We start from the raw sequence: 26057 nt of genomic DNA, 5'->3' as shown, positions 1-26057 counted from the left end.
ATTGCCCTCAAATCCCAATCTAAAATATGAGAAGCCCAGGTTAATAATTTATCAAGCAGAAACTGGCATTCATTTTGAAAGAGATATCTATTAATTTGAACATAGAAAATATAAAGTATTTTCCTTTGAAAAATGTGACAAATTACATTCTGGGTCCAACAGGATACAAACTTTGGTAATTGGAATATAATACTTTGGGCAGTTCTGGGACAGTTCTTGAGGCAGGGCTCTCCTCCCTAGGTTTTGTAAAAGGGGGCATAGCTAGGTCAAAAGTACACAGCAGACTTGGGTATACCAAGTTTGGCGTAATTAAGCTTTGTTTGTAAAATTAGGGAAAGTATGTTTCCCAGGGTCAGCTAGAGTTTGTCTTATTTGAACTCAGTCACCAAGTACATGTGCAATAACTGGCATTATTTTCAAACTTTTTGAACAGTCTAATATCCTCTATCTTTATTTATTGCATGTGAGTTTTTTCAAGACATTTTGTAATGAGGTTTGAACGAATCTATTGCTTCATGCCCTTTTTCCAATTTCTTTTTAAATGTTGCTTTATTAAACGGCCCCGGGTTTTTGTTTCATTTTTGTCGCTTGGATTGCTACCAAGCTGTCATGGTGAAACCAGATAGTAGGAGTCCCTCATTAATAAACCTAATTATAGGTTATCAATCACCACTCACTCACCTGGATTATTGCAGTAGCTTTCTAATTAGTCTCCTTGATTCCAAGGTTTCCTTCCAAAAGTTTCAACATTGTAGCTGGAGTGATTTTTTAAAAATACAAATCTGAGTGGAGCACTTCTCTGCCTAAGCTTTCTAGTGAAATGAATTTCACCCAGAACAAGTCTGGGTTCTTACAATGGCCCTCAAGGTCAAACTCATCCCTTGTTACCCCTCAGACTTCCCTTCTTACTGCTTTCTTTCTTTCACTCTGTCCAGCCACATGGGTCTCCTTCTTCTTCCTTGAATACCCCAAGTATGTGCCTACCTCAGAACTTTTGCAATTTTTGCAGTCCCCTCTGCCTGAAGTGCCCCATACGCAGAAGCCACATGACTTATTCCTTAATGTTCTTCAGGTGTCTGCTCAAATACTACTTTATAACAGAGCCCTGCCTCAACTACCTTATGAAAAAGGCATCCCTCCCGTCCTGCATTCCCTATTCTAAGTTGCCCTGCTTTGTCTTTCTCTTGACCATTCACTGCTATCTAACACACTATATATTGTTTACTTGTTTATTGTCGGGTCTCCACCAAGTCCTTCCTATCCTGAACCTAAACTCCATGAGGAGGACTTTATCTGTTTTGTTTACCATCATATCACCACTGCTTGGCACAACTATTAGGCATTCAATAATTATCTATGGAATGAATGAACAAGTTGGTCAAGGAAAGAATTTCTGAAGAAATGATACTTAAATTGCTACCTAAAAGATGAAAGGATGCAACCATATGCAAATAAGGAGGAAAGTGTTTCATGCAGAGTGAACACCAGTTGCAAAGACCAAAGTATTTCCTCAATCCATTTCTTCTCACCTTCTCCATTTTATATCCTAGTCCAAACCACCATCATCTTTCCACCGTCATCTTTCACACCAGATGTAGGCTATTCTAGGATATGCAATGAAAATCCATTGAAATTGTTAAAATGGAGGCCTGGCTTAACCTAATTTTATATTTTAGAATGCCACATACGCTTATCTGTAGAAAATTGTTTGAAGAAGGCCAGTATGGGTGTAGAGAGTCTACTTCAGAGGCAGTTCTGGTAGGGTCGTGGCAGATCTCCTAATAGAAACTATTAGATGGCTTGAGATATATTTTAGTTATAGAATCAACAGGAATTACTAATGGATCAAATGTGAGGGGTGAAGGAAAGGATGAAATCCAGGAGGAGTCCTTAGTTTCTGGCTTGAGCAATGGATCAATGGGGTTACATTTACTGGGATGAGAGATGTTTGGGGGATAAAATTATAAGTTTAATTTTGAACATTTAAAAGGGGCTTGGATGAGGTCTCATAGAGACAGTGTAGAGTGTTAAGAGGAGAGGTCTTGGGACCAAACTTTAGAGGAGCATCACCATTTAAAAGTTGAGTAGATGGGGAACAAAGAAAAGAGAATAAGAGAGAGAGTGGCCAATGAAATATAAGTGATATTCCCAGCAGATGGTATTATAAAAGCCAAGAAAGAAGAGTGTTTCAAGGAAGAGAGAATAGTTACTTTCTCCCCCAAATTTAAGAAAGACAAGCACGGAAAAGTGGACCTTGTATAATGTATAGGTATTAGACAAATTTGACAAGGGCCATTCTGATGGACTGATGGGTGGGGTTGAAGTCTGAAGTGACAAGAGAAAGGAAAGAAAGCATGTGTACATGAGTCTTAAGAAGTTTGGTGAATCAAACAAAAAATGAGGCAGTAGCTACAGGGAGGGGTGCTGATGGGAATGTTCCAGGAGAGAGAGAGGGAGAGAGAGAGAGAGGAATGGTATAGGAAAGAGGTGATTAGGGAAGGAGCAAAGTCCTTGAGCTCAAATGAGGGGTTGTCTTTTTATATGAGCAGGACTTTAACTCCCTTGTAATAGGTGTGGGGGGAAGACGGGTGCAAATGCAGGTGGATGTGGAGATTTGGCAGAGGAAGATGAATGGACTTGAGATTGATGACTTTTATTTTCTCAGCGAACAACAGGATTCGGTCATCAACTAAGAAGGAGGAGGGAAGAGCGGGTGTGGGAGGTTTGAGGACAGAGAAGGTATGGAAGAGCAAATTAGTATAAGGAGATTGGAAGTTAATCAGAGAATCAGGTAGAATCGTAGGCGAGCATTTGATGTTAGTCTGAGATTTGAGATCAAGTATTTAAAATGCAAAAAGTCAACTCAATAATTTAGCTGTTTGTTTGCAGACAGAGATGGAGGGTGAAAGATTCGGAATATGAAGAGGGAGAGCAGGGCAAGGAATCGAAGGTGTTCACCAAGAGGTGACTGTGGTTGGACTCACGAAGCTTGGTTAGACAAGAGGGAGGTGAAGCTGACAGACAGTGGAAAGCGGTGGGAGTAAAAAAAATGGAAACGTTGATGAAGTGGAGGAACTGCAGCAACTGGAATACCTACGCAAGTGAGCTGGAACGGTCAGGAGGAGGTGAGATTGAAGCGTCCAGGTGCTGCCGTGCTGGGTTGTGACGAGGAAGCAGATGGCTGAAGTGGAGTGAGGAAAATGGAAGTATAGGAACTGAAAATCTGGGGTGTCTGGTACCTCACCCATGTGGTCATGTAAGTTACTGTGAATAGCCTTCAGGAGTTGGAGAGTCACAGAATACTGTGGGCCGGAATATGCATCTTCAGTAAAAATGGGGATGTTATTAAGAGGTTGGTAAATCTCACAAGGAGAAGGGGGATATAAGCAGATCACATGAGTCTGAAAGGCGTAAGGTTTTGTGCAAGATGAAGATGATAATGCTCTGGAAGTGGCATTGGAGAGCAAAAAGGAGATGCACCCCAATAAAGATGAAAAGGTATGATTTCAAAAGCAAATAAGAAGAAAAGCCATTTTAAAAGAAATAAACTGCTAATGTAAACAAAAATTTAAAAAGTTAGAGTATGAAAGAAAAGTGAAAGCATAAAGGCACTAAAAGTATCAAATAAAAGTTAAAAATGCAAGCTATTTATCATTTATTTTGACATTACTAAGCAGCACTCTAGAGCATAAGCTCCTTAGTAAAGAAATAAAAACAAACAAACAAAAGAGCTAGGAAACAGAAAATGAAATGAAAATAAGTTTTACAGTGTGAGAATAATTATTTCTTCCCCATATAGGATGAAATAACTACATTTGGTAATCTCTAATTATTCGTTATAGTCTAAATTCCCTCCCCCCTTACAATTCAGAAAAGATAATGGAGGCGTATCAATCATTTTATTGCTGTAAACATAGCTCTTTGAAAGTTACAAACTGACTTAAAATAGGCAACAGATGACCAAGCAAGGAACTAGCACCCAAATAATGCAAAAGCTTTATATTGAACCTTGAAGGAAAGCACCATGTTTTAAACATCACCAAAGATGAATAATAGAGTTTAAAAATATTTGTAAAATAGCAAAGAAAAATGTCAGACTAAGTACAGCTTGATGATAGTGTTTAGTCATTCAAATATAACTAAATGGAGGGAATGTAGACAATTAAACAATAGTTTATTCATTGTTTTAAAATTATTTGATGAATAATAGGTTGATCCATTCAAGCTTTTGTCCTAACAATAATTGAATAGAACTGGAAGACAGATTCTATTTCATGGATCCTAGTAATCTATGTGGACTGGTGTATTTTAGCTGAAGCCCCATCTCAAGATTTAGGCTCAGACATTGCCATTGTATTTTAAGATGTGAAGTACATCTTAAAAATACCAGAAATCCAAAAGAAGGTTGGAATTTATTAAATAGGCATGGGGAAATGTGGCCAATACTTTTAAAAGTTTGTTTTGGGTTTCAGATGTCTTTCCCAAATAGCCATGGCCATTTTAACCAATGATTATAACACCTCTAAACTCCTACCAAAGTCAAAGGGTGTCATATGTGTTATACCCCGACTGACATTCAAATACTGGTATAAATTCAGAAATGAGTCGTACATATAACTAAAAACATTCAGTTAGAGTGAATATGCAGGTTTTGAAGGTGTATAATTAGAATTCTGTAGGAGCATTACATTACACTGAATGAAGATAATGAGGCTAAAAACTTTATACGCGAATGTGGAACAGATGTCCAGATGAAGTTATATAAATAACCCCAAATAGATACTTTTTCTGTAAATTTTTCAGTACAAATACAGTTTCATCAGGCAACATACATGGAGGCTAGTAATATTTAGCAGATATATCTAGAATTCAATGTCACAATTAGCTGAAGATGGTATTTTGGTTGATATTAAATAACAAGAAAAGTATTTATGATACATTAGTTTTTGCCCCAAAGGGCCACCTCTTTAGAAAGTCAGATGTTTTATAAACATTAAACACTTTGTTTTCAAACTATATATACATAACAATTAAATTACTCTTTATTTCTTCTCTTTTTTAAAAAGCAAATTGATCTGAAATGCAGCTTGCAACATGGATTTGAATTATAACTATTCACTTATCAAATAATCCCCATATCTTTTCTTAGGTCTATGGAATGACCTAAAGCCTATGAGTTAGAGTAAAGCATTTAAAGAGAAGAATTAAATTCTGCCCAAAGGCTGTTCATTAAAAAAATAACATGCCTTTAGATGACTGTTAGAATGGTTGATGTCTTAAAAACGTATTTAAAAAATTAGGAGTAAAGAGTTAAAACATCAACATGTAACCTGAAAAAAAAAAAAAGCAATTTGATTTGAAAGTATTTTAAAGATTGATGACTAATATGGCAATTTTTTTCTTATCTTCCATGGTTTTATATAACTAATAGAGCTTAATAACAATGGTTATTCAAGACAGTCACTCTGGCTTTTGTTAGACAACCTTAGAAACATTTCTGGAAGGTATCAGGAGTCTTAAGAGAACACTTCTGATGATATAGAGCATCGAAGTGACAAGCAAGCTACCTGTGGTTAGATACCATTCCTTTTAATGAATTAACTAATGACTAATTAATAATTATTTTTATTCCTTCAATCTCCTGGATCCAGGCATACTCAAATTTATTTCAATAAATACCTTTTGACTTTATTTCTGGAAAGATTACACATCATTAATAAAACCCTCCAAATGGGAGAAAGAAATAAAAGAGTGACTCCCCGTGAATGATTTTATTTACACCTCTGCATTTTGGCATGCTACAGACTATTAAAATATTACATCGTCTACAGAGTTAAAATGAGATGTATATTGTGGCTCTGAACATATTGACATCGTCTGCTGTGACAGAGCAAAACAGCTCTAGGTAAAATAATTCATTCCCCTGCCCCCTTTGACAAGTGTTGGAAGTTGAATAACTATTCTCTGATCTTGTAACAGTTTGGGAAATTTGAGTAATTGGGAGGAACAAATCCTTAAAAGATTTTGTCATGTCCAGTTTCACTTTACTAAGAGCATATTAACACTGAATTTAGAAAAGGGAAAAAAATTCCTCTATCATGAGATAGTAAATTTACCTCTAAGAATGCTTTGATTCTATTTAGAGATTTTTAACCAGGTGATACTATATAAAAAACACACAGAATGACATATCATAAATAGTACATTACTAAATTTTGAAGCTAGAAAAATATCATACTATATAATTTGGAAATTATAAATTGGAGCATATATAAATCAAGAGCTTACTAATAAATCAAATCAGGAATGTGAAATTTATGCTAGTGAGAAAATTCAGTTAGGGGGTGGGATAAAGAAATGGATTGTCCAGTACAATTTCATTCTTGTTACACAATATCATCACTCTGTTAGAAGTGCCTAGTTGATCCCCTCGAAATAGCAGCAGAAGGCTGTTAAAAAGTACTAAACTCAACTAACCTAATTGTACAGTGTTACTTTATCAAACAAGTCTAGCTTTCCTCATTAAACATTTTACACATTCGAAAAACATTTTGTAGATCCCCTTAAAAAAATTCCCCCAAAGCTTAACCATACTGCAGGCTTTTTTTCACAGCTCAGCTTAAGTAAATCACTTTAGCTTAGGAGATGTGTAATGAAGAGCTGGATATAAATGAATGACACTTACTAAAAACACAATCTGAAAATATAATTCGGTTCCCGGCTGCTTCCTTGGAAGGTAATTTACCACCAGTGGTGACGACCATGTCAGCTGTTACTAGCTTCAAGCTGAAAACTACACTTGGCAGGTTTTCCTTTGTTAAGTTGGAGCCACAGTGTAAAGGGGAAAATTAGCATGGTATCCTGCAGCCTCGCCAGGACACCGTATTCATTAATAACGCATCTACCACTAAACACGAAGTAGAATCGGAAAAGTCCTTGACTCCAAGGGAATTTTAGCTGAAGCCCCATCTCAAGATTTAGGCTCAGACATTGCCAGTTTATCCCAAACGAATTCACTCTGTTGCCACTCTCTTATGGAATTTCCCTCCCAGGAAACATTTCCTAAATTGAGGTTTATTTTATCTAGTGCAATTATTAAGGTAGGCGTGCTTGGTGGCTTGTGAACTTGGCTGTGTCGCCAAATTTTTTTACTTTAATGGTTAACCCCGGTCTGAATATGTGGTTAGATTTTTATTTATATCATCTCTGAAACTGACAGAGCATTTGGCACATATTTGAAGTTCTTCCCACAAACATGATCACGTATTGCCTGTTTTATTCTTTTTAAATATTGCCTGAGCTACATGGCAAATCAAAACAGCCAAGGAGAATTATGCCAATTGCCATCTTAAGGCCAATGCTTTTACGTGACCGAGTTTTATTTACTGCACGTGCTGGAGTTACACTACAGCCACACAGAAGCGAAGAAGACCTGACAGGCCACACAGGCACAAAGAGGACCCTGTCTCAAGTTTCAGTTCACTGTCACAATTCCATTAGTATTAACTTAAGAAAAAAGTTTACAAATGCTAAGGCCAGCTCTCACCCAACAGCACAATTTCCATCTATTTTTCTCACTGTGGTTTCTTACCTTTCTCCACAATTACCTTAGCACCTAGTTGTGCGTCATAAATCACATTGTTAGTTTTTTGGTGGTGGTAATTGAACCAAAATCACAATTGCTGAGGAAAAGTGTGCTGGGATCCTGGCTACTTGGTGTACTGTACTGTACTGTACTTTGTGATTCGACTTCGGGCTGTGCTAGGGGAGGTGGATCCAAGGGTCTGGCTAAAGTGATGGTCAGAGGAGCTCCTCATGTGGCCAATAGTGGCTGTCCCCCCTATACTGCTACTCAGGCCCCCACCTCCTCCCAGGCTGCTCAGCCCCATGCCACCACCACTTATTCCAGCCCCACTGCCAACCAGGCCACTGCCTCCACTTATCCCGACTGGGCCACTAATTCCGGTTATGCCAGAGCCAGAGACAACCCTTTCTGTCACAATCACGTTTTGGGCATTTGATAACTCGGGGTGCATACTCAGACTGCCCATCATGCCAGAAGTTGGTCGGATTACTCTTTCTGTCACTACCACATTTGAAGACTCTCTAGGATCAGGGATGGTCAAAGTGGTGGGTAGACTTGAACTTGGTGCTATTACCCTTTCTGTCACTATAATGTTTGACCCATCTGTCAAGTCAGGCATGTCTAACATTCCATGAAAATCAGCTCCAGAGATTGGGCCGACCACTCTCTCTGTCACCACCACGTTTGATGCATGTCGATTATCATGAACGTGGACAGAGGGCCTCAGAGTGCCCGAGGTGGTGTAAGACTCGGTCACAGTGACATTACCATAGCCCAGAGGATCAGGAATAGGTACAGGATGCTGTACACCAGGTCCCGAGGGGTAGGTACTCTCAGAAATGACTGTGGTAGTGCCGAAATGTGGGGAGATGGGTGGGTGTCCACTAACAATGGGCTCTGTTCCCGGCTGAGGGCAAACTGGTTCAGTGCGCTCAGGTGGCCAAGAGGGATCAGGGTCTGGATATGATTCAACTTCTTTTCCCAGGCTGATATCTGCCAACTTCTTAAATTTAGGCCCCAATGTATCCAAGAAGCTATCATCCAAGTCTTCTCCAATGAAGCTACAACAACCCACGGAGCCAGCAGGGGAACCTACACCTTCAATGTCATATATGAGCAGACAGTCATTGGATGGGCGTCCTTCGTCTTCATCTGCATAAGCATATGCTTTCTGAATTTGTAGAGGAGAGAGAAAATGAAATTATGAATACATATTTAACAATAATAGAAGTCTTCATCATTATTTTTTCTACCAGGGCATTACCAAACAAGAATATATAAAACAAAATTCTAACATCTGTTAGAGATGCTTTAAAAATCCTTATATAATATTGCTTGCAAGAATTTGGTTAGAAATTATAACTGTAATTCAGATAATACATTTTGATTTTTAAAGTGTATTTAGACGTACTTCTTCATAATAGTGCACTTTGGACACAAAAGCACAAAAAAAATCATATGAATTATTTCGTAACCAAAATAGAAGGAGGTACATAAAAATGCTGAACTTGAAGTACACAAAAGTGTGTATTTTTAAAATTTGTTTTAAAAAGTTAGTTCGTGATGGATTTGGGCTCATTCAGGATTGTGTTTTCCTTCCTTCATGGAGTGAACATGTTGGTTCTGTGAAGATTTATTTCAATGTGGCTTTTTCAACAAAACAACAGGAAAATTTGACTCTGGGTCTATGCCACTTTTGGATTCAAAAATTGAAGGTGACCAAAGACAATTTTAAAAAATAGAATCTCCTTCAATTCAAAGTGAAAGCCTGCAGATGTACACTTTTATTTCATCTTTGCTGTTCATAATACTGGATTGCAAGCCTTCAGGTTAAGTGTCAGAAATACTTTTATAGCAAACTAACTCATTTCATTCAAAAATATTTATTGAGTTATTATTATTTGTCAGACTTTCTATTAGGGACTTGGCAATGTGGTAATGAACAAAACCGGATAAAGTCCCTCACTCATAGGGCTTCCATTTTGGTAGGATGAAACAGACAACACAAAAGCATGCTTGTCAGGAGGTGAGAAGTGCAGGGTAAGGGACTGAGTGTGATGGGGGTTGCTCTTTCATACAGTGTGGTCAACAATGGCATCTCATAAAGTGATGGAATAAAGTGACAGGGGAATAAAGCAGATATAGTGTTCTGGGCAGAAGGAGCTGCAAGTGCAAAAGTTTTGAGGCAGAATTGTACTTTTCCTGAAAATAACGTTCATTTGTAGAGACATGGATAGGAAGTATTCCTGTGGATTTCAGCAATGCGCTTTTTTAAATTATCTACTGCTTATTTGAAAGGCTTTTTTTTTTTTTTTTTGGTGAGGAAGATTTGCCCCGAGGTAACATCTATGCCAATCTTCCTCTATTTTGTATGTGGGATGCCACCACAGCATGGCTTGATGAGCCCTGTGTAGGTCCTTGCCCATGATTCAAACCCACGAAGCCTGGGCCGCTGAAGCACAGCATGCAAACTTAACCACTACACCACCAGACCAGCACCTTGAAAGCCTTTTACTAGTCTTTTATTTCAAAATAGCAGCTACCCTCTAAGCCATTAGGAGAGTTAATGAAGATATTTTAGGCCAGGATGTAGAAGAACATTAATGTATCAGAGACAGTAAATCCCTGCAGGCTTAAGTATCGTGTGGTGTATAACCGCAGGCACTTCTGTCTCTACTTGATTGTGGTAACAGTATGTTCTATAAAATGTATAAACAAAGTGCTATAGAAATACAGATAGGAAAACATAAATCCTATTTGGATGAAATGCTTAACAGTGAAAACTTCAGAGGGGCAGTGATATTTGAACTGGGTCTTGAAAGGTGGGTAGGAGTTTGTGAGAGATATGATGGGATAAAAGCATTGTGGGATGGGCACAGCATAAGCAAACACATGGAGGGAAATAGATGGGTGTGAATAAGGCAGAGGCGCTTGGCAAGTGGGTTGGTGGTAAGGAATAATTGGAGATGTGACAGAAGGGGTCAATTTGTGAATAACCTTAATTGCCATGTTGAGTTTGGACTCCATGCCATACGCAAAGCAGAGCTGGGAGCCATTGGCCATTTTTAAGTGGCAGAGTAAAGTGCTTAGGTCAGAGGTTTAGAAGTATTATTCATCAGTAATCTGGATTGTCAGGCATAAAGACTAGAGGCTGAGAACCCGGTTAGGAGACACCTGCCAAAGCCCTGTTGGGAAGTAGCGGACGCCTGGCATAGAGCAGTGGGTACAGGATGGAGAGGAAGGCATGGGGCTCGAGACCTTACCTGACAGAAGTAACTTTCCATGAAATTCATATTCAGACCTCCTTCTCTACCTTCCCTCATAGAATTTCTTCTTAATGTGCCAGAATATTCTTGACATGTCTCAGGTACTCCTGGTGTTTTAACTCCGTCTGTTACTTCCAATCCTGTTGTTCTTTCTCCTCCTCCCAGGTCTTGCATTTCTCTGCCACCATACTCATTTGTGTAAACCCCTAAAAGTGTCGATCAAATTAAATTTACTTTCTCGGTAATTAATCACTTACTGTAATGTATGGTTTCTTCATTTAAGTATACGGTTTGTGAGCCAAGAAATAAAATGAAGGCAATACATAAAGTAAGGAGATATAAATATGATATTGAGTTCAAAATAATATTATTAATCAATTTGTTAATTCAGTAATTACTTATTGGGAGACTGCTATATGTTGTGTTGGAATAGGAGGGCTGCATGGAGCTTACAAAAACCTATAACTTAGAGAGTTTGATTTCCAATTGGGGAAAAACACCCAAGTTCTAAAAGTTGAAAAAATAGCCTAAGAATACCTCAATGTATTATTAGAAAGCACAGGGCCTCCAGAAGAAGGTTTGAGAACCGCTAGATTTCAGAGAAGAGGCCGAAGCTATGGTGAGGGGAAAGGTTTGCGTGGAGAATCTTGGCTTTGCACTTGGATGTGAGGGATGAGTAGAAGCCTCTTACAGTCTTCGAGGTGGGTGAGATGAAATGATGGCCCAGACTATGGAAGTGCCACAGACAGAGAAAGTGTTGACAGTGGGATAGGTATCCTATGGCTTCAATATTTTAAAGATCTTGAGCTTAAGGACAGTATGTTATTCATACTTCTGTTACTCTGGTGCCTCTCATTGTGCTTTGTTCAAGGTTTGGGCAAAGATCTGTAGACATACTGAGGGAATAAATACATAAATAAATCCGGATGGGTTTGAGGATTTGAGAAGTCTTAGAACTGATTAGATGTCAATGAATCGGGAGAGGTAAGAGTCAACAGTGAGTTTCTGCTATTGAGGTGGGGGTATATTGGTAACAAAACTGGATTCATCAGGGGAAGAAATAGGTTTAAAGACTAGCATGTCAGTCTTTTGAATAAGGTCCAGTTTGGGTCCACAAATTACAAACATTCCTATGCCTCTTCTATTTTAAAGAGTTCAAGTAGAAAAGTCATGATTGCAAATTTGAAAAAAGACACTGAAAAATAAGAGAATCAAGAATATTTACCTTGAAAAAAGGCAAAATGGTACAACTATTTCCCAAGATATGAGTTTTTAAAATTGTTCTTTTGTATTAGAGTCATTTTGAATTATTAATGAATTGTGGAGGTAGATTCTAGCCTCAATAAATGAGCACAGATCTATTTTAATAGAGTTGTACTTTAATTCTAATTAGTAACTTTTTGGTAAATAACATTTGCTCTACTAGACAAAAAACCTTGACCAAAATTGACTTGTGGTTACAATTCAGTTCTTTTCTCCTGTTTATAGAAGTCCTAAACCAGGTCATCTCGTAAGTGCTCTCTGATGATTGAGGAAGATTTAAAAAAGTACAACATATCAGAATAATGATTACTGTAGGTTTTCCCTTACCATTTAATTTTCAAATTAATCATTTAAAAAGGAATGATAGAAACAATTTTAGAGACATGTAAGATAATTGAGAAATAGTAAGGCATGCAAAGACAGAGAACAGAGTTCCTTCCTAGTCATCGAGCTGTTAAAATAAAAAAAATAATTTTTTCTTACCTGAGGTGTCAATGTATTCAATTAGATTTGCATTATCGGGTGGTATTTGTGGTACACAGACAGTGGCGAAATCCTACAAGACAGGGAACGACATTTTCCCACTTGTAATGACTCTTTTCTTTCTATAGTTATACGTTGGGTTTGTTCACAAATTACCTCAGATTTTCTAAAAGAATACTATTTAGGAAACTTTTGAAATTCATCTAAAACCTGACCCTCATTCAGAAAGCCTCCCGTGGTTGCTTCCATCTGATTTGGATGTACCTTTGATGTCTGTTCATGTTCCCCATCGGCTACCCCAGAACAAAGAACAGCATAGGTGGTGAGTGATCGCAGGCATCTTGGTTTGTGTGCCTAGGCCCGAATTTAGGTGACAACCAAAGGCCATTTCTCACAGATTAGCACTTACCCCGGGTTTAGGCTGTGGTCCTTCTACTGCCCATGAATGAATTGCTCCATCTGTACATTCGGGAACAGGCTCAAAGCCGGCTCCACCACCAGAGGCACCTCCATAATCACAACACAACAACAAAAATGGGACCACTGATGGTGAAAGGATAGGAATATTGGAATTAGAAGTGGGGCCGTATTGCAACAAAACAACGTGCATTTTTATGATTAAACTTGAATCCTTAATATAACTCCATTTGAGTCCAAAAATACGATGAAAGTTTCAGAAAACAAACTGAATAATGCTAAGATACCAAAATCAGTGTGAGCTCCAGGATACTAGATTGCAATCAGTTTTAATTTGTTATATAGTATTCAAATTACAAATAGCATTGCACCATTAAAACAGATGAGTCTTTTCCATATCATTGCTCAGGAAAATGGCAAAGGAGAGAAGAAGGAAAGCTGGAGAGGGAGGCAATGTTTCATTCTTTGTGTTCCCTCCTCCATGACTTTATTTATTTTTCTCCTTTCACGCATGCCTGCCTTTTTTATTTCAACAGTAGAATCTTATTCATGCTTCAAGCTATTGTTCTCTATGAGGCTATTATTTTCCCCTACACGGATATCTTTTCTTGAAATTACTCGTGCACAAATAGAGAACGTTACACTGCTTAACAATGTCTTTTTCTGTTAATCAATTGGATTTTTCTTATTTATCTATATAAGTTTCTAGCACAGAGACTTTTAGATAATATGATCTTGATAAATGATTTGGAATGAATGGATGAATGAAGGAAAGAAGATGTAAATGAAAAATGCGAGGAAGGAAGGAAAGAAAGAAGAAAGCAAGGTATGGAGGAAGAAATATAGTATGGATAGTAATAGCAGAGAGAGGAAAGAAAGAAAGCAAGCAGGAAAAGAATCCCGTGTGTTTTGCTTTCTTGAATATATGCTAGGCTTAGAGATAGCTTTGACTCTAGAGGAATTTGACTCTAAAGCCCATGTACAATTTTTAAATCTTTTATTAATTACGCTACTCAAAGGTAGTCACCAATATAAAAAACAAACTCATAGTGATAGCCTATATTCCCGGTGGTAGAGATAATCAGCACCAGGGTAATTAAGTGACCTTTATAAAGTATTAAATTTTAAAGTTTTGAAATGTTGATTGATAATTCAAAGAAGTGAAATTAGGGAATTATCTCTTCTCATAGATATTTTATGTTATATTCTGCAAATCTGCTAGCTTTTTTCTTGCTTTGGTTCATTTTGATGAGAATGCTTTCTTTTTTTTAGCCTTGTTTCTCCTTTTCATGGAACTTAACATGGCCATTATTTCAATTTATTATGAGCCAATAAGAGTGCAATCGTATTACTTAATATAGAAATTTCTTGTTTTTTGAAACATATTTTAAATTATGGAAAAAGAGCCTCAACTTTAAGTTGTGTTATCAGCATGTCCAAACTCTTTGTGGTTTAGATGAATTCAGTTTTGATCAAAAAGTTCAAAAGGGTGAAAGTTATTTAAAATCAGAGAAAATCCAGTTTACTAATAAATATAGTGAGAATTATCCATTTTATGGTTGTTTGTGTATTAAGAGAAATGAAGGTAGAAAAAGTATCTCATATGCAAGTGCTCTGATTTCATATTTTATGTGTATATGTTTTAATTAAATAATATCTGAAGTATCTTCTGACACTAAGAGTTTATGATTCTATACTTGAAAATGGCAGTGCTTACATTAATTTCATTATAATGTGCAGATTTCAACCTGCTTATTTCAGAGCTCCCCTTATTCCTCAGAGCCTGCAGCATCTAGCTCATCTCCACACTAATTTCTGTCATCATCAAAGGCAATGTTAAGGGCCACCTTGAGAATCCATTGGTTGTTATATGCTCCTGGCTAGATCTTTGACTAGGTCTACTGTAATGACCACAGAATGTGGTCTATCTCTAAGTATTCCACGTGTGGTACTACTTTTCCAACATCAAAGCAATGTTATGAGGTAAGTCTTATTATTTCACAGATGACAAAAGTGAAGCTCAGAAAAGTTAGGTAACCTTTGACACGCTCAGACCACTAAATTTAGAAGCTGGAGTTTAAGTCTACCTCTATTTGACTCTCCTTTCATTAGGCTTTGTAGCCTTAGCACAGCACGAAATTCCTTCAAGGTCTAGCCCCTGCCTGTCTTTCCAGTCTCAGCTCTCACGATGCAGTCGTGTGTATCCTTTATTTCTCCCACATTGGGGTCCTTTATTTCAGTAACTTGCGCTCATTCTTTTGAGGTTTTGCACATAGATTTTTTTCTCCTTGGAGCATTCCCCTTTTCTTGTCCGTCAGGCCAGCTCCTATTCATCTGTTAACATCCAACTCAGAGTTTACTTTCTCTATTTGCCTTTTCTGATTGTTTCAGTCAGTTGTTTCTGATTATCTTCTTCACTCAAATATCAATTGGAACCTACCTGTTATGATACTTTCCCATTACCTTGAGACAGAATGCAAAAGAGTTTTTATCCTCCACTGCACTATAAGGAGTTAAGCAGTTAACTGTTTTTAAATCAGTACCAAACATAGACATTTCATGATAATTACACAAAATAAGAATTTGTAAAATATATTTTATCAAAAGATCAGAAAACTTATCTTCTCCCCACAGTATGTTAGGGGCACATATAAATAGGACTGTTAAAGTACTTACGTCCCAGGATCAAGAATCCCATGATGAGTAGTCCAATGCCAGCAGGACCAAAATGTACATTATCTGAGAGTAGTCCTCGATCTGGAAAACTATCGGGCCCTCCAACTAAAGTATTTGGGCCATTGCCAGGGGTTTCTGTATTGATAACAATGTCAGGACCAGGGGTCTCCTTTGTGCTAGTACCGGTATCACGTCCACCCCCTGGTGTGCCAGGTCCACCAACTTCCCAGCCATTACCCTGAAGGTCAATAATAATTGTACCAGTACAAGTTCTTTGAAGAGCATCTGTAACAAGGTTCAAAATGGAAGAAATATTTTATACATTTGTAATGGTTGTTGGACAATACAAAACTATTTTCTTTTTTCATCAATACTTATTTCAGTGTCTTTATTCCCATCAATTTGGTAACTCCCCAAATCATCCTTTGTCTGTGACTCAATTTTTAGATCAAACCATTATGAATATTAGTGCTCCTGAAAAACCGTCTCATGTGTTGAGAAACATAAACAGTAAATGCCACATTGTGGATTGGCCAGTGGTGTGTTATAAACCATAGTGGGGACAATTCTAGACTATTTTTTGCAATCTTCTCCATATGTTAGAGCTAGATTTTGTTTGTTGTTTTACTGTCTGTCATCTTTGTTTCTTATTTATTGTTTCCCTTTTACACACTGACAAAATGAACAGATGTTGAACAGGTTGGGAAGTCACTTCTACAAAAATCTGGGGATAAAGCAACATACCCCCAAACTCACAGCCAACAGTTCCCATAACTCATAGGAGAGAGAATTGGTGCTATCGGAGGTGGGGGGAAATCTTCATATCAATAAGAAAGTGAAGCATTTTTGTTTCACAAGCAGCTATTTCAAATTTGTTTTCCTCTGGTCCTTCAAAATTTCAATAAGTTATTGTGTTTGTTAACTAAAAGCAGAGGTAGGGACTTTTGCTATTTGTTTCAACTTCATTGCTTCACGCTTGCTGTTTATTTCATTTAACCAACCAACCAACCAACCAACCAACCAACCAGCTAGTATTTCAAAAGAGTAGACTGATTTTGAGTACATTTGATACAAAAGGTAGTACATCAAAATACATCTACATTTAGACCAGCAGGGGCACTCTTTGCAGTGATGAATATGTTCTAGATCTTGTTTGTGGCAGTGTATATACAGATGTATACATCTGTCAAAACTCATCAAGCTGTACACCTAAAAAGGATGTACTTATTATATCTTAATAAAGTTGAGTAAGAAATAGATCTGAATCTATATTTGTGTCCTTATCTTGCAACATAATTGGCCCATTAAAAGCTATCAAATAATTATGTCTTCTATAACAATGTAGCCAAAAAAATAGTATTTGTGAGAGGTGATAAAGAAGATACTTTTAAAAGAGAAAAGTTGCTCAGGCCAGTATTAAAAACATGTACTGTGGTTATTTACCTCAGACAAATAAAGTCAGCATATTCCGCATACTATTTAAATTTAATAGAAGCTCCTTGTATTTGGTTATCTATAATCACATTGCTGTGCATTGGAGCCACAGAACTTAGTCATCTTATAACTAGAAGTTTGTGCTTTTCGATCAACATCTCCCCATCGTCCCCATCCCCCAGCCCTTTTTTTGCTACCTTAAATGCTTTGAGCCATGTAGATTGTTTTTAATATTTTAAACAGTTAATCTTTTAAATATTCTGCAACCCATATCTATGAGGTTAAGTTTACTGCAAAAATCATTATAGTGTATCTTTATTTTTAAAGAAAATGTGATTTACTTTTCAAATTGTGTTCACATTACACTACTCCTGTCTGTAAACTCAGATAATCTAAAGCTAAATGTGTTTTGCCCAGCTGCAAGGGAAGAGAAGTAACAATATTTATGTGCCCACCAAGACACTTTCCGTGTGTCATAGCATACAATTTTCTCAAGAACTTTTTGAATCATTATTACAGTCAACTTTATTATTATTACTAGTAACACTATTTATTGGATTATTTCTTTACATTATAAACAGTTGGATATTATATATAATTTGAAGAGTATAGAATTATATAAAGAAGCAAAACAAAAACAAAGACAAAAACAGACCCACACTAGTGCTACCCAAGGACAACTGCTGTTGATATGTTGTTGTATTATCTTTTGGTCTTAATTATAATGCTTAAAATTTGCTAATTATTTTTGTTACATTGATAGATCATATGACTCCTATTTTGTATTTTTACTTTGCATTGTAAGAATTCTTCCATGTTTAAATAAATTTTTCATTAAAATAGTTTCTGATGGCTACATAATTTCATATCAAGTGGACCATGGCTTACCTACCCAGTTACCTATTATTGATCTTGCTTTCAATATTTAATTATTATCGATAATGTTATAATTAATATCTCTGTGCATTCAGCCTTTTATATTTAGGACTTTTTCTTAAGATTATTGGAGTTGAATAAAAATACAGGAATGATTGTGTTTGAAATTATTGTCATTATCTCTGTTAGATAAACATGAGCTGTGTTGTCAGACTTTGCCCATTGATGTAACCCGAGAACCTGTCGCAATGGCCGGTATTTGGTTAGGATTCGATGTATAGTTTCTGAATAAATGAATAAAGACAGCCCTGGAAGTACGTAACAGAGACAAGCTTAAATCCAGTGTATCTGATAGCAAAGCCCATGCCCTCTGAGCTCAGCTATGCTGATTCTATTGTTATCGTTTTTGTTGCTATTTTTATCATTATCATTGCATGTAATATTTATCCCCCAGAAGGTTGCATTTTTTGATGACAAAAGAAATGCTCTCTATTTCCTATGAGCCTAACAGTTTTGGAAGCAAAAGTTCTAGTTTTCCCTTCACGTATGCAATTGTTGGATGTTGGATATAAGAAAAGTAGTAAACTGGCAGTTGCTTAAGATAATTTCAGCACTGAATCAAAACAAGCTTTATCTGTGAATGGAATCAGCATTTCTATTTATAATATACAGTTTAAAACCGACATTTATTTTGACTGATTGTGGAAAAGAGCAGTATAATTTGGTAAAAATTCTGAATAGTTGAATGACTTTAAAAAGTACTATTTTATTTCTTTTTAATTTATTATGCAAATAGAAATTGTCAACCCCTTTTTAGGACAGCTGAAAGAGGGAAAAGAGAGGGAGAAAAAAACAGGGAGAGAAGAAGATAGGAGGGAGGAAGAGGAATTGAAATAGCAAATATTGCTCAGTAGAATTAGCCTTGAGAAACGTTGCTCCTTCGGTGACCAGCCTGTTGAATTTTGTTGGTTGTGAAAAGTAATGTAAGCATGCCACCTCCAAACTGTTTACACGAAGTTGTCCATCAACTTTCCCAAGATTAGGTAAAGTTAAGTTAGCTTGGCTTCTAGCCTAACTATTTGAAAATTATTTTAAAATGCAATTTAAAAATTTCAATTACTGACGTTAATAAGAACTAACATTTATTGAATGTCAACACTCTCTTAAGTGCTTTACATGTAAGAACTCATTAAATACTTTTAAATCCATTTTGTTATTGTACAGAAGAGGAGACTGAGGGATGAATGAGTTAAATAACTTCTCTAAAATCCTATAGCTAGTAAGTCATGGTGTAAGATACCAACCCCGTCTCCCTCCAGAGCTCACGGTCTTATCCACTAAATTATACCGTCTCTAATATTATTAAAGATTTGATTCTATAATGCCCAGTATGTTAACTTTTGTTGGAAAAAAGAGTCACTTCAAAATACAGTAATTAAAATTTTAATTTCAGAGTGAATATGTAACTTCCTCTAGAAGGGACAAAGTTAAATTGATTTCTTACCATCTATAGATAGAATTGTTCCTTGGTATTTTCCATTCAGCATGTCATATTGCTCCCTGGTAACTTTATTTTTCAAAGTAATTATGCCCGTTTCTGAGTTAACAGCAAGCAAGTCAGCTGGATTAGTTCCCATTACATATCTGTGTTTGAAAGAAAACAGTACCAATTAATGTTAGCTATCTAAAAACAAAGAGATAGAGAGAGAGATTTTAATTATAAAATGTATGTTTCCAATCAGTAGCTATAACCCCTGGATATAATTAACAATTATTAGAGACTTTATTTTTTTCAGGGTTGTCCCAGCTGTTTGAGGACATTCTAAAATAGACAAAGATTTAAATTGAAGAAAAAAGGAATTACTGAGCAGCCACTTCTGGTGGAATGTCTCTTATGCCCACATGGATGTCAGAATAATCCTCGATGCTTGCAGCCTCATTTTTTATTTGATTTTGGTAGCATCAAAACTATCCTGGAGCACCCAGATCTCAGGACTCCCTGGGCTGCTCCTCATTCTAAACTATTCTCTTACCAAAGAAGTTGCTTCTCCTTGGTCAGCTTAGCCTTCATCCCCTCCCTATTTCCACACCCCTTTCCCATATGCACAATGTACACGATGACTTTACAGGACTTCTTTTGAATTCCAAACCATGTCTTTGCCTCGTGCCTCTATCCTATTCTATTCTCTTTCTCTCCTCATCTGTGACTTTGATGTTTTCCTTCTCATTTACATATTTGTTAAACAAGCACTGGTTAGATAGCTCTGTCTCAGGCACCGTGATAAACCTAGGGAAATGGAACTTCTGAGAGGAGACAGGGTTAGGCTGGGGGGTTATCTGCCCTTGGTGAACTCACATCTGTGGGGTACAAGACAGTTTATCAGCAATGGTGGTACAGTGTGATAAGAGCTATCACAGAAATACATGATGTGAGGAGAATACAAAGAAAGAACTTTTAAAGCTCATTTGTGAGGTCTTCCCCCTCTGTTATTCTTGATCACAAGCACATGTGAAAAATACATGTGCACGTATATGCACAGATTTTTCATGACCAAGTAGAAAAATTACATAGCATACTTTTTCTTTAGTTTAACTAATTTTTTATATCAAAGTTATTATTGACCCATACTAAGAGATGATTCAAGTGAAGAAAGTAACTGAAATGAACCGACTATATCTAATTGATTTCAGTCTGGGCAAATTTTCAGTGGGAAAATCAGTCCATAAAATCTTCCAAGAGGAATAACCATGATTTATTGGAATCAGCTAATGATTGGTCAACAAAATATGTAAACATAGGCGAGTGAAACTTTCAAGATACAATATCTTCACATTTTACGTCTTTACGTTTTTACATCTTACATTTTGTACAAATTTTTGTGTTTTCTTAAGTTAAACACTCTAAATTAAGTAACACTTCAGTAGTTGGCACTTATTATGGTTGAATAAATGGTTTCAAAATTAATGAAAAATGTTTTAACTCAGATACTTAAAATTTCTAAAAAGAAAATCGAACTTAAGTTCAATATGTGGTGAAAATTAGTTGGAAAATGTCAGTCTTACCTAACAGTTGTTGAAGCTAGACCTGTGTCCAGATCAGTAGCTATAAAGTCTCCCACTTTATAATTTTGTCCCATATCACTAGTTACTACATATGTCTTTGAACCTGGACGGAACACCGAGCCTTCCACTACATTTAACACAGTCACGGAGATCGCAGTTGCTGTGAGTTTATATTGAGACATAACTGAATGATGAAATTCAGCTTTATTTCTAACACCAATACTAAGTTGCAGATTCTTTACATCTTCATAATCTAGGGGCTAGAAAATACACAGTAAAAGAGTTTTACTATAAGAAGAAAAACATTCCAGAAGAAAGAGAAATTCTTTGATAATAGGCAAAAAAATTCCTGCTTTCTTTAATTAAATATAAATACATATAAATACACAATCTGTTCTTACTTTCTTTATCTTTAATTCAATACAAACACATGAAAATATAGTAGGAAAAAAATCCAATTGTCCTAGATCCTTCATTGAAATAGTTGAAAATGTATGACATGAGTTCTAATTGTCCACCAAATAAATTAAAAACTTAATATAGTTTGTCAAATCCATGCATTTTGTGGTACAAAGACAGTTTATGTTAACTTCTATCATTTTATGTTTCTCAGAAAATAGCTCTATATATTACAAAGCATGGGCCGAATACATCTCAGATTCAATCCTTTGACTGATTTTATCCATAAAGAACTGTTTAAAAGAAATTTTACTTCTGTAAATATGACTTCTTTCAATAAGTTAGGTAATAGAACGCAGTATATAAATAATAAAAAGAAATCCTTATTTTCTTCTACATACTCTGGAAAGAAATTATTTTATATTATAAAATAAAGTAGTCATTTTCATTATGAAAGATGGTGTCAATATCCACTACTCATAAAATCCACGAACAACTATGTGTTATGCCTGTAAGTACCAAATGTATTTTTCTAAATTTTCACATGAGAGTAATTTAGATGACCATTGATTCACCCACTGAACTCTCCACTTAGCTAAAATTTCCAATCTTTGCTCTAATATTATCTTTATTTGCAGTTCCAAGACTGACTATAAAATCATGGATGCATATACATTACACACACATACACACATACATTACATATATATAATCACAACAAAGGAATGATATATGATGTCACATCTGGGAGAAAAATCAACATCGTTCTCATTTACAGATAGAGATGTTGAGAACAGACAGACTAATTTTCTAAAGTAATATAGTAATTTGAGGTGAAATATATTAGGACTCAGTTTTCCCAGCATGGAATCCTAGATAGGATAATGGAAAGAAGATGAACTTAATAGCTAGAGAAATCTAGGTTTGAATGTTAGCTGTACACTTAACTAGCTATGAGAACTTGAGCAGATTACATACTCTCTCTGAACCTCAGTGTATTTATTTGCCATATGAGCATATAACCTAATGTGCAGGGATGCTGTGAGGAATAAACTATAGCGTTCACACACTGCCTCAGTAAATGGAAGCTATAGGCATGGTGACACTTTTTGAAGACACTTTATGAAGACACACATTCCTATGGGGAAAGAATTCCTTAAGATTCTATTTCCTAAGGCTGTTCTGAAGGAAAGAAATAGTTAAAAAGGGATTACATTTTACCATGAAGAAAACACATTGCATGCATCACACACAGTCCACATGCACAGCTATTGAAGATTTAAAAAATAGACTTGACAAGTCTTGTAGCACAGGGTGAAACCTTCACTATTGGCTTCCCTAAAAGTCAGACATTTTTCTTCTCACGTCTCAGAGGAAATTCTACTGCAGGTAAATGTGGTGGATCATTAATGTTGGGGGGGACATAGGAGAACTCTGCTGACTTGGACCAAATCTCTGGTATATTTATGTTTGTAGTAAGCCTTGGTCAGCAGCCACAGTGAGATGAGAATGTGATAATCCTAAAATTGCAGTAATTTAATTTTAATTTTATAAAAACACATTGGAAGGGCTGGCCTGGTTGCATAGTTAGGTTTGCACACTCTGCTTCAGTGGCCTGGGGTTTGCGGGTTCAGATCCCTGGCACAGACCTATACACCACTCATCAAGCCATGCTGTGGCAGTGTCCCACATACGAAATAGAGGAGAATTGGCACAGGTGTTAGTTCAGGGGCAATCTTCCTCAAGCAAAAAGAGGAAAATTGGCAAGAAATGTTAGCTCATGGCCAATCTTCCTCACCAAAAAAAACCCCACCACATTGGTGGGATAAGCAATTTTTAATTTACATGATGGATATTCTTACTGCAAATAATTGACATACAATTTTGACATGGACATTTTTTGTTTTTTGAAGATTGGTGCCTGAGCTAACAACTGTTACCAGTGTTTTTTTTTTTTTTTTCTGCTTTTTCTCCCCAAATCCCCCCAGTACATAGTTCTATATTTTAGTTGTGGGTCCTTCTAGTTGTGGCATGTGTGATACCACCTCAGCATGGCCTAATGAGCGGTGCCATGTCCGTGCCCAGGATGTGAATCGGCAAAACCCTTGGCTGCTGAAGTGGAGTGCGTGAACTTAACCACTCGGCCATGAGGCCGGCCCCTGGACACATTTTTTTTGAAGGCCACATTAAATCTGCTTTAAAAAATATTCTTCAAACATCTAAAACAAAACCTTATGCATTAGTCCTACTTTGTTGTAGGTGTAAAATAAGATTCATGTTTAAAAATGCTTTGAATTTATATGATCTGTGAGAGAGTACTGTATTGATAGAAAAGAGTTTCAAGTTACAGTACAATGCCTATTTTCATGAAATGATACAAGTAGAAAAACTCCTTATAAAACAGCCCTATCTCATATATTATTTTAAAACACAGTACTTTTTACTCTTTACCCACTCAAGTTTGTGAAATATTAGCATCATTTTAAGATTAACATTTTGAAAAAGACCAAGAAAACAAAATATTTAGGATAATTATATCATACCTTAACAACCTTTAAAATTCCTACATTTGTTCTTTCATTCATTTCTATGTCAAACCAACCTCCCTCATTTCCAGAGATAAAGAAAATGACTGCCATCCAGTTAGCTGAGTACTCCTCATCCAGATCAATTACTCTAATCTGGAGCAAATCTGAATTGAGAGTATTTTCTTTGATTTCGATGGCATACTGAAAAAAGAAGTAGAAAATGTTAACACAAATCGTGTGACGGAGAGAACTATGCTAGACTTATACTAGAATGTTTACAGTCATTGTTTAGAAAAGGGATCTGTTTATAGTCTCACTTTTCATCGTTCAAATTTGTTTTTATTCTATTATATAAACAAACACAAGACAATGTACGTGTCTACATTTGGGTTGTATGTGACTAAAGATAACATGTATATCTGTGAATAGGATTGTTAGACCAAATTTTAGGGTGTAGTGAGTTTAAAGTTATTAATTTCAGGGACAAGTACTTACTGTAGACTGTTCCATGTAAGGGATGTTATCATTGACATCGAGGATTTTAATGCTGCATTCACACTCTGCTGCCATTCCATCTGCCCCGCCATCTCGGTCTGAGCCTCTTACAGCAAGAGAATACTGGCTGTATTGCTAAAAATTCACATTACAAACAATATCACAGTTGATGATGACAGTCCTTATTCTGTCTCACACAAGGTTCTTTTAAAATGCTGGCTCAACATTTACAGAAATCTATGATGGAGATGGGGTCACACAGAATATTGAAAATCCGCAAATCTCACATGAATCAGTATGGAAGTCGCCACTTGCATCCTCGACAATGCTTATCCAGCATCATTTCAAAGAAGCAACATCTTTTAAAGGGCTCGTTCCTTATTATATGTCCAAGGGTTGAAAAAATTTGTAAACGGAGAAGTGGACCACAATGATCAGGAGGAGCAAGATTAATGTTTACCAAGGATTTATGGCATGAAAATTCCATGCTCTAAATGAGCAGCCCCTGAGTATGCAAGAAGAATAAAAAGATAGCAAATAGTTTGCATTTTGGGGGGTGGCAGGTTGTGGCGGTGGAATTACTGCTGATGTATCTGTTCTTGAGTCTACTCAATGGTGCTTAAACTTTTAGAAGCTGGTAAAAGCTACAGAGCCTTTCCCACACACATGTGCATATACATACTCATTCAGAATTGTGGGTATAATGTTAGGGATTCATAGAGACATCTTGAGGTCTCTCCATGGACGCCAGCTTAAGAATATTTGCTCCAGTGGTTTCCCAGTGACCGCAGAGTTCCTTTACTTTTTAGAGCCACTAAAACCCTTTTAATAATCCCACTGGCTCTTTAAGAAAGTTTAAGAGAGAAAAGCTAAATAGTCAATTTCTTCTGATAGCAATTTTCAAACAAGTGAAAAAGGAGATTTAGGTAACCTAGAAACTGATGGCATTTAAAAAGTGTAAAAATAATCTGATTTACCCTAAAGTAGGAGTCATTAGCAGGGAGATTATCATTTTAAAATAACTATAGTAATTAAAATAAAATTTAATTGCGTATCGTATTCATTTATATCCCTCGAATTCATGCAGGTGAGCTATATTCTATCAATATTTAAAAAATAATGAAAAAGTGGATATTTTAAATTAAATTAGGAGACCACACGGCATGATAGAAACTATGTAATGCTGATTCTAATTTGGTAACAATCACTACTTATTTTCTTATTTGCAAGCGAAAAGATTGGTCTGGATGTTACTTAATTCCTGTCCATCATTTCTGACCATTATTATTTCCCAAAGTAATCAGTGGACTGTCAGTAGGCATGACATAGGAGGGAAAAAGAGTTCTGTTGTCAAATGTGCTTAGGATATGCTGGGTTAAAGAAAGAAAAACAAGTTTCTTAGTGTGTAAAAATTCTTGGACCTTCTACTGTGTTCACATGCGTAGTGACTTGCCAAGATGGGGGACATGATAACAATTGTTTCTTAAATTTATTTCATTATGAAACACTCTTTTAAAAAAAAACAAAATGGAGCTTTTGCCTCTATCTTATGTATATTTTTATGTATTCTCA

The 26057-nt window shown here is 36.3% G+C and overlaps 1 protein-coding gene and 1 long non-coding RNA gene across 3 annotated transcripts in view; one reads left to right on the top strand and one right to left on the bottom strand.

Annotated features, from left to right (window-relative positions):
- The window catches only part of LOC102149901 (uncharacterized), a 154893-nt gene that overhangs the window by 128517 nt on the left and 319 nt on the right, over positions 1 to 26057 (top strand). The window lies entirely within an intron of this gene.
- Positions 3881 to 26057, bottom strand: part of DSG1 (desmoglein 1) — a 37762-nt gene continuing 15585 nt past the window's right edge. Inside the window, exons 8-16 of the mRNA XM_005612818.4 lie at positions 24486 to 24620; positions 24006 to 24191; positions 21064 to 21323; positions 19505 to 19644; positions 15691 to 15975; positions 13007 to 13140; positions 12598 to 12670; positions 10849 to 11057; positions 3881 to 8756 (exon numbers count right to left, since the gene is read on the bottom strand). Coding sequence (XP_005612875.3) covers positions 7710 to 8756; positions 10849 to 11057; positions 12598 to 12670; positions 13007 to 13140; positions 15691 to 15975; positions 19505 to 19644; positions 21064 to 21323; positions 24006 to 24191; positions 24486 to 24620 — 2469 coding nt within the window. The 3' untranslated portion in view covers positions 3881 to 7709. The remainder of the gene's footprint in view (positions 8757 to 10848; positions 11058 to 12597; positions 12671 to 13006; positions 13141 to 15690; positions 15976 to 19504; positions 19645 to 21063; positions 21324 to 24005; positions 24192 to 24485; positions 24621 to 26057) is intronic.

The sequence above is a fragment of the Equus caballus genome, chromosome 8, assembly GCF_041296265.1.
Source record: "Equus caballus isolate H_3958 breed thoroughbred chromosome 8, TB-T2T, whole genome shotgun sequence".
Classification (NCBI taxonomy): Eukaryota; Metazoa; Chordata; class Mammalia; order Perissodactyla; family Equidae; genus Equus; species Equus caballus.
Note: the sequence above shows the minus strand (reverse complement) of the source record. Positions and strands in the feature narration are given on the sequence as shown.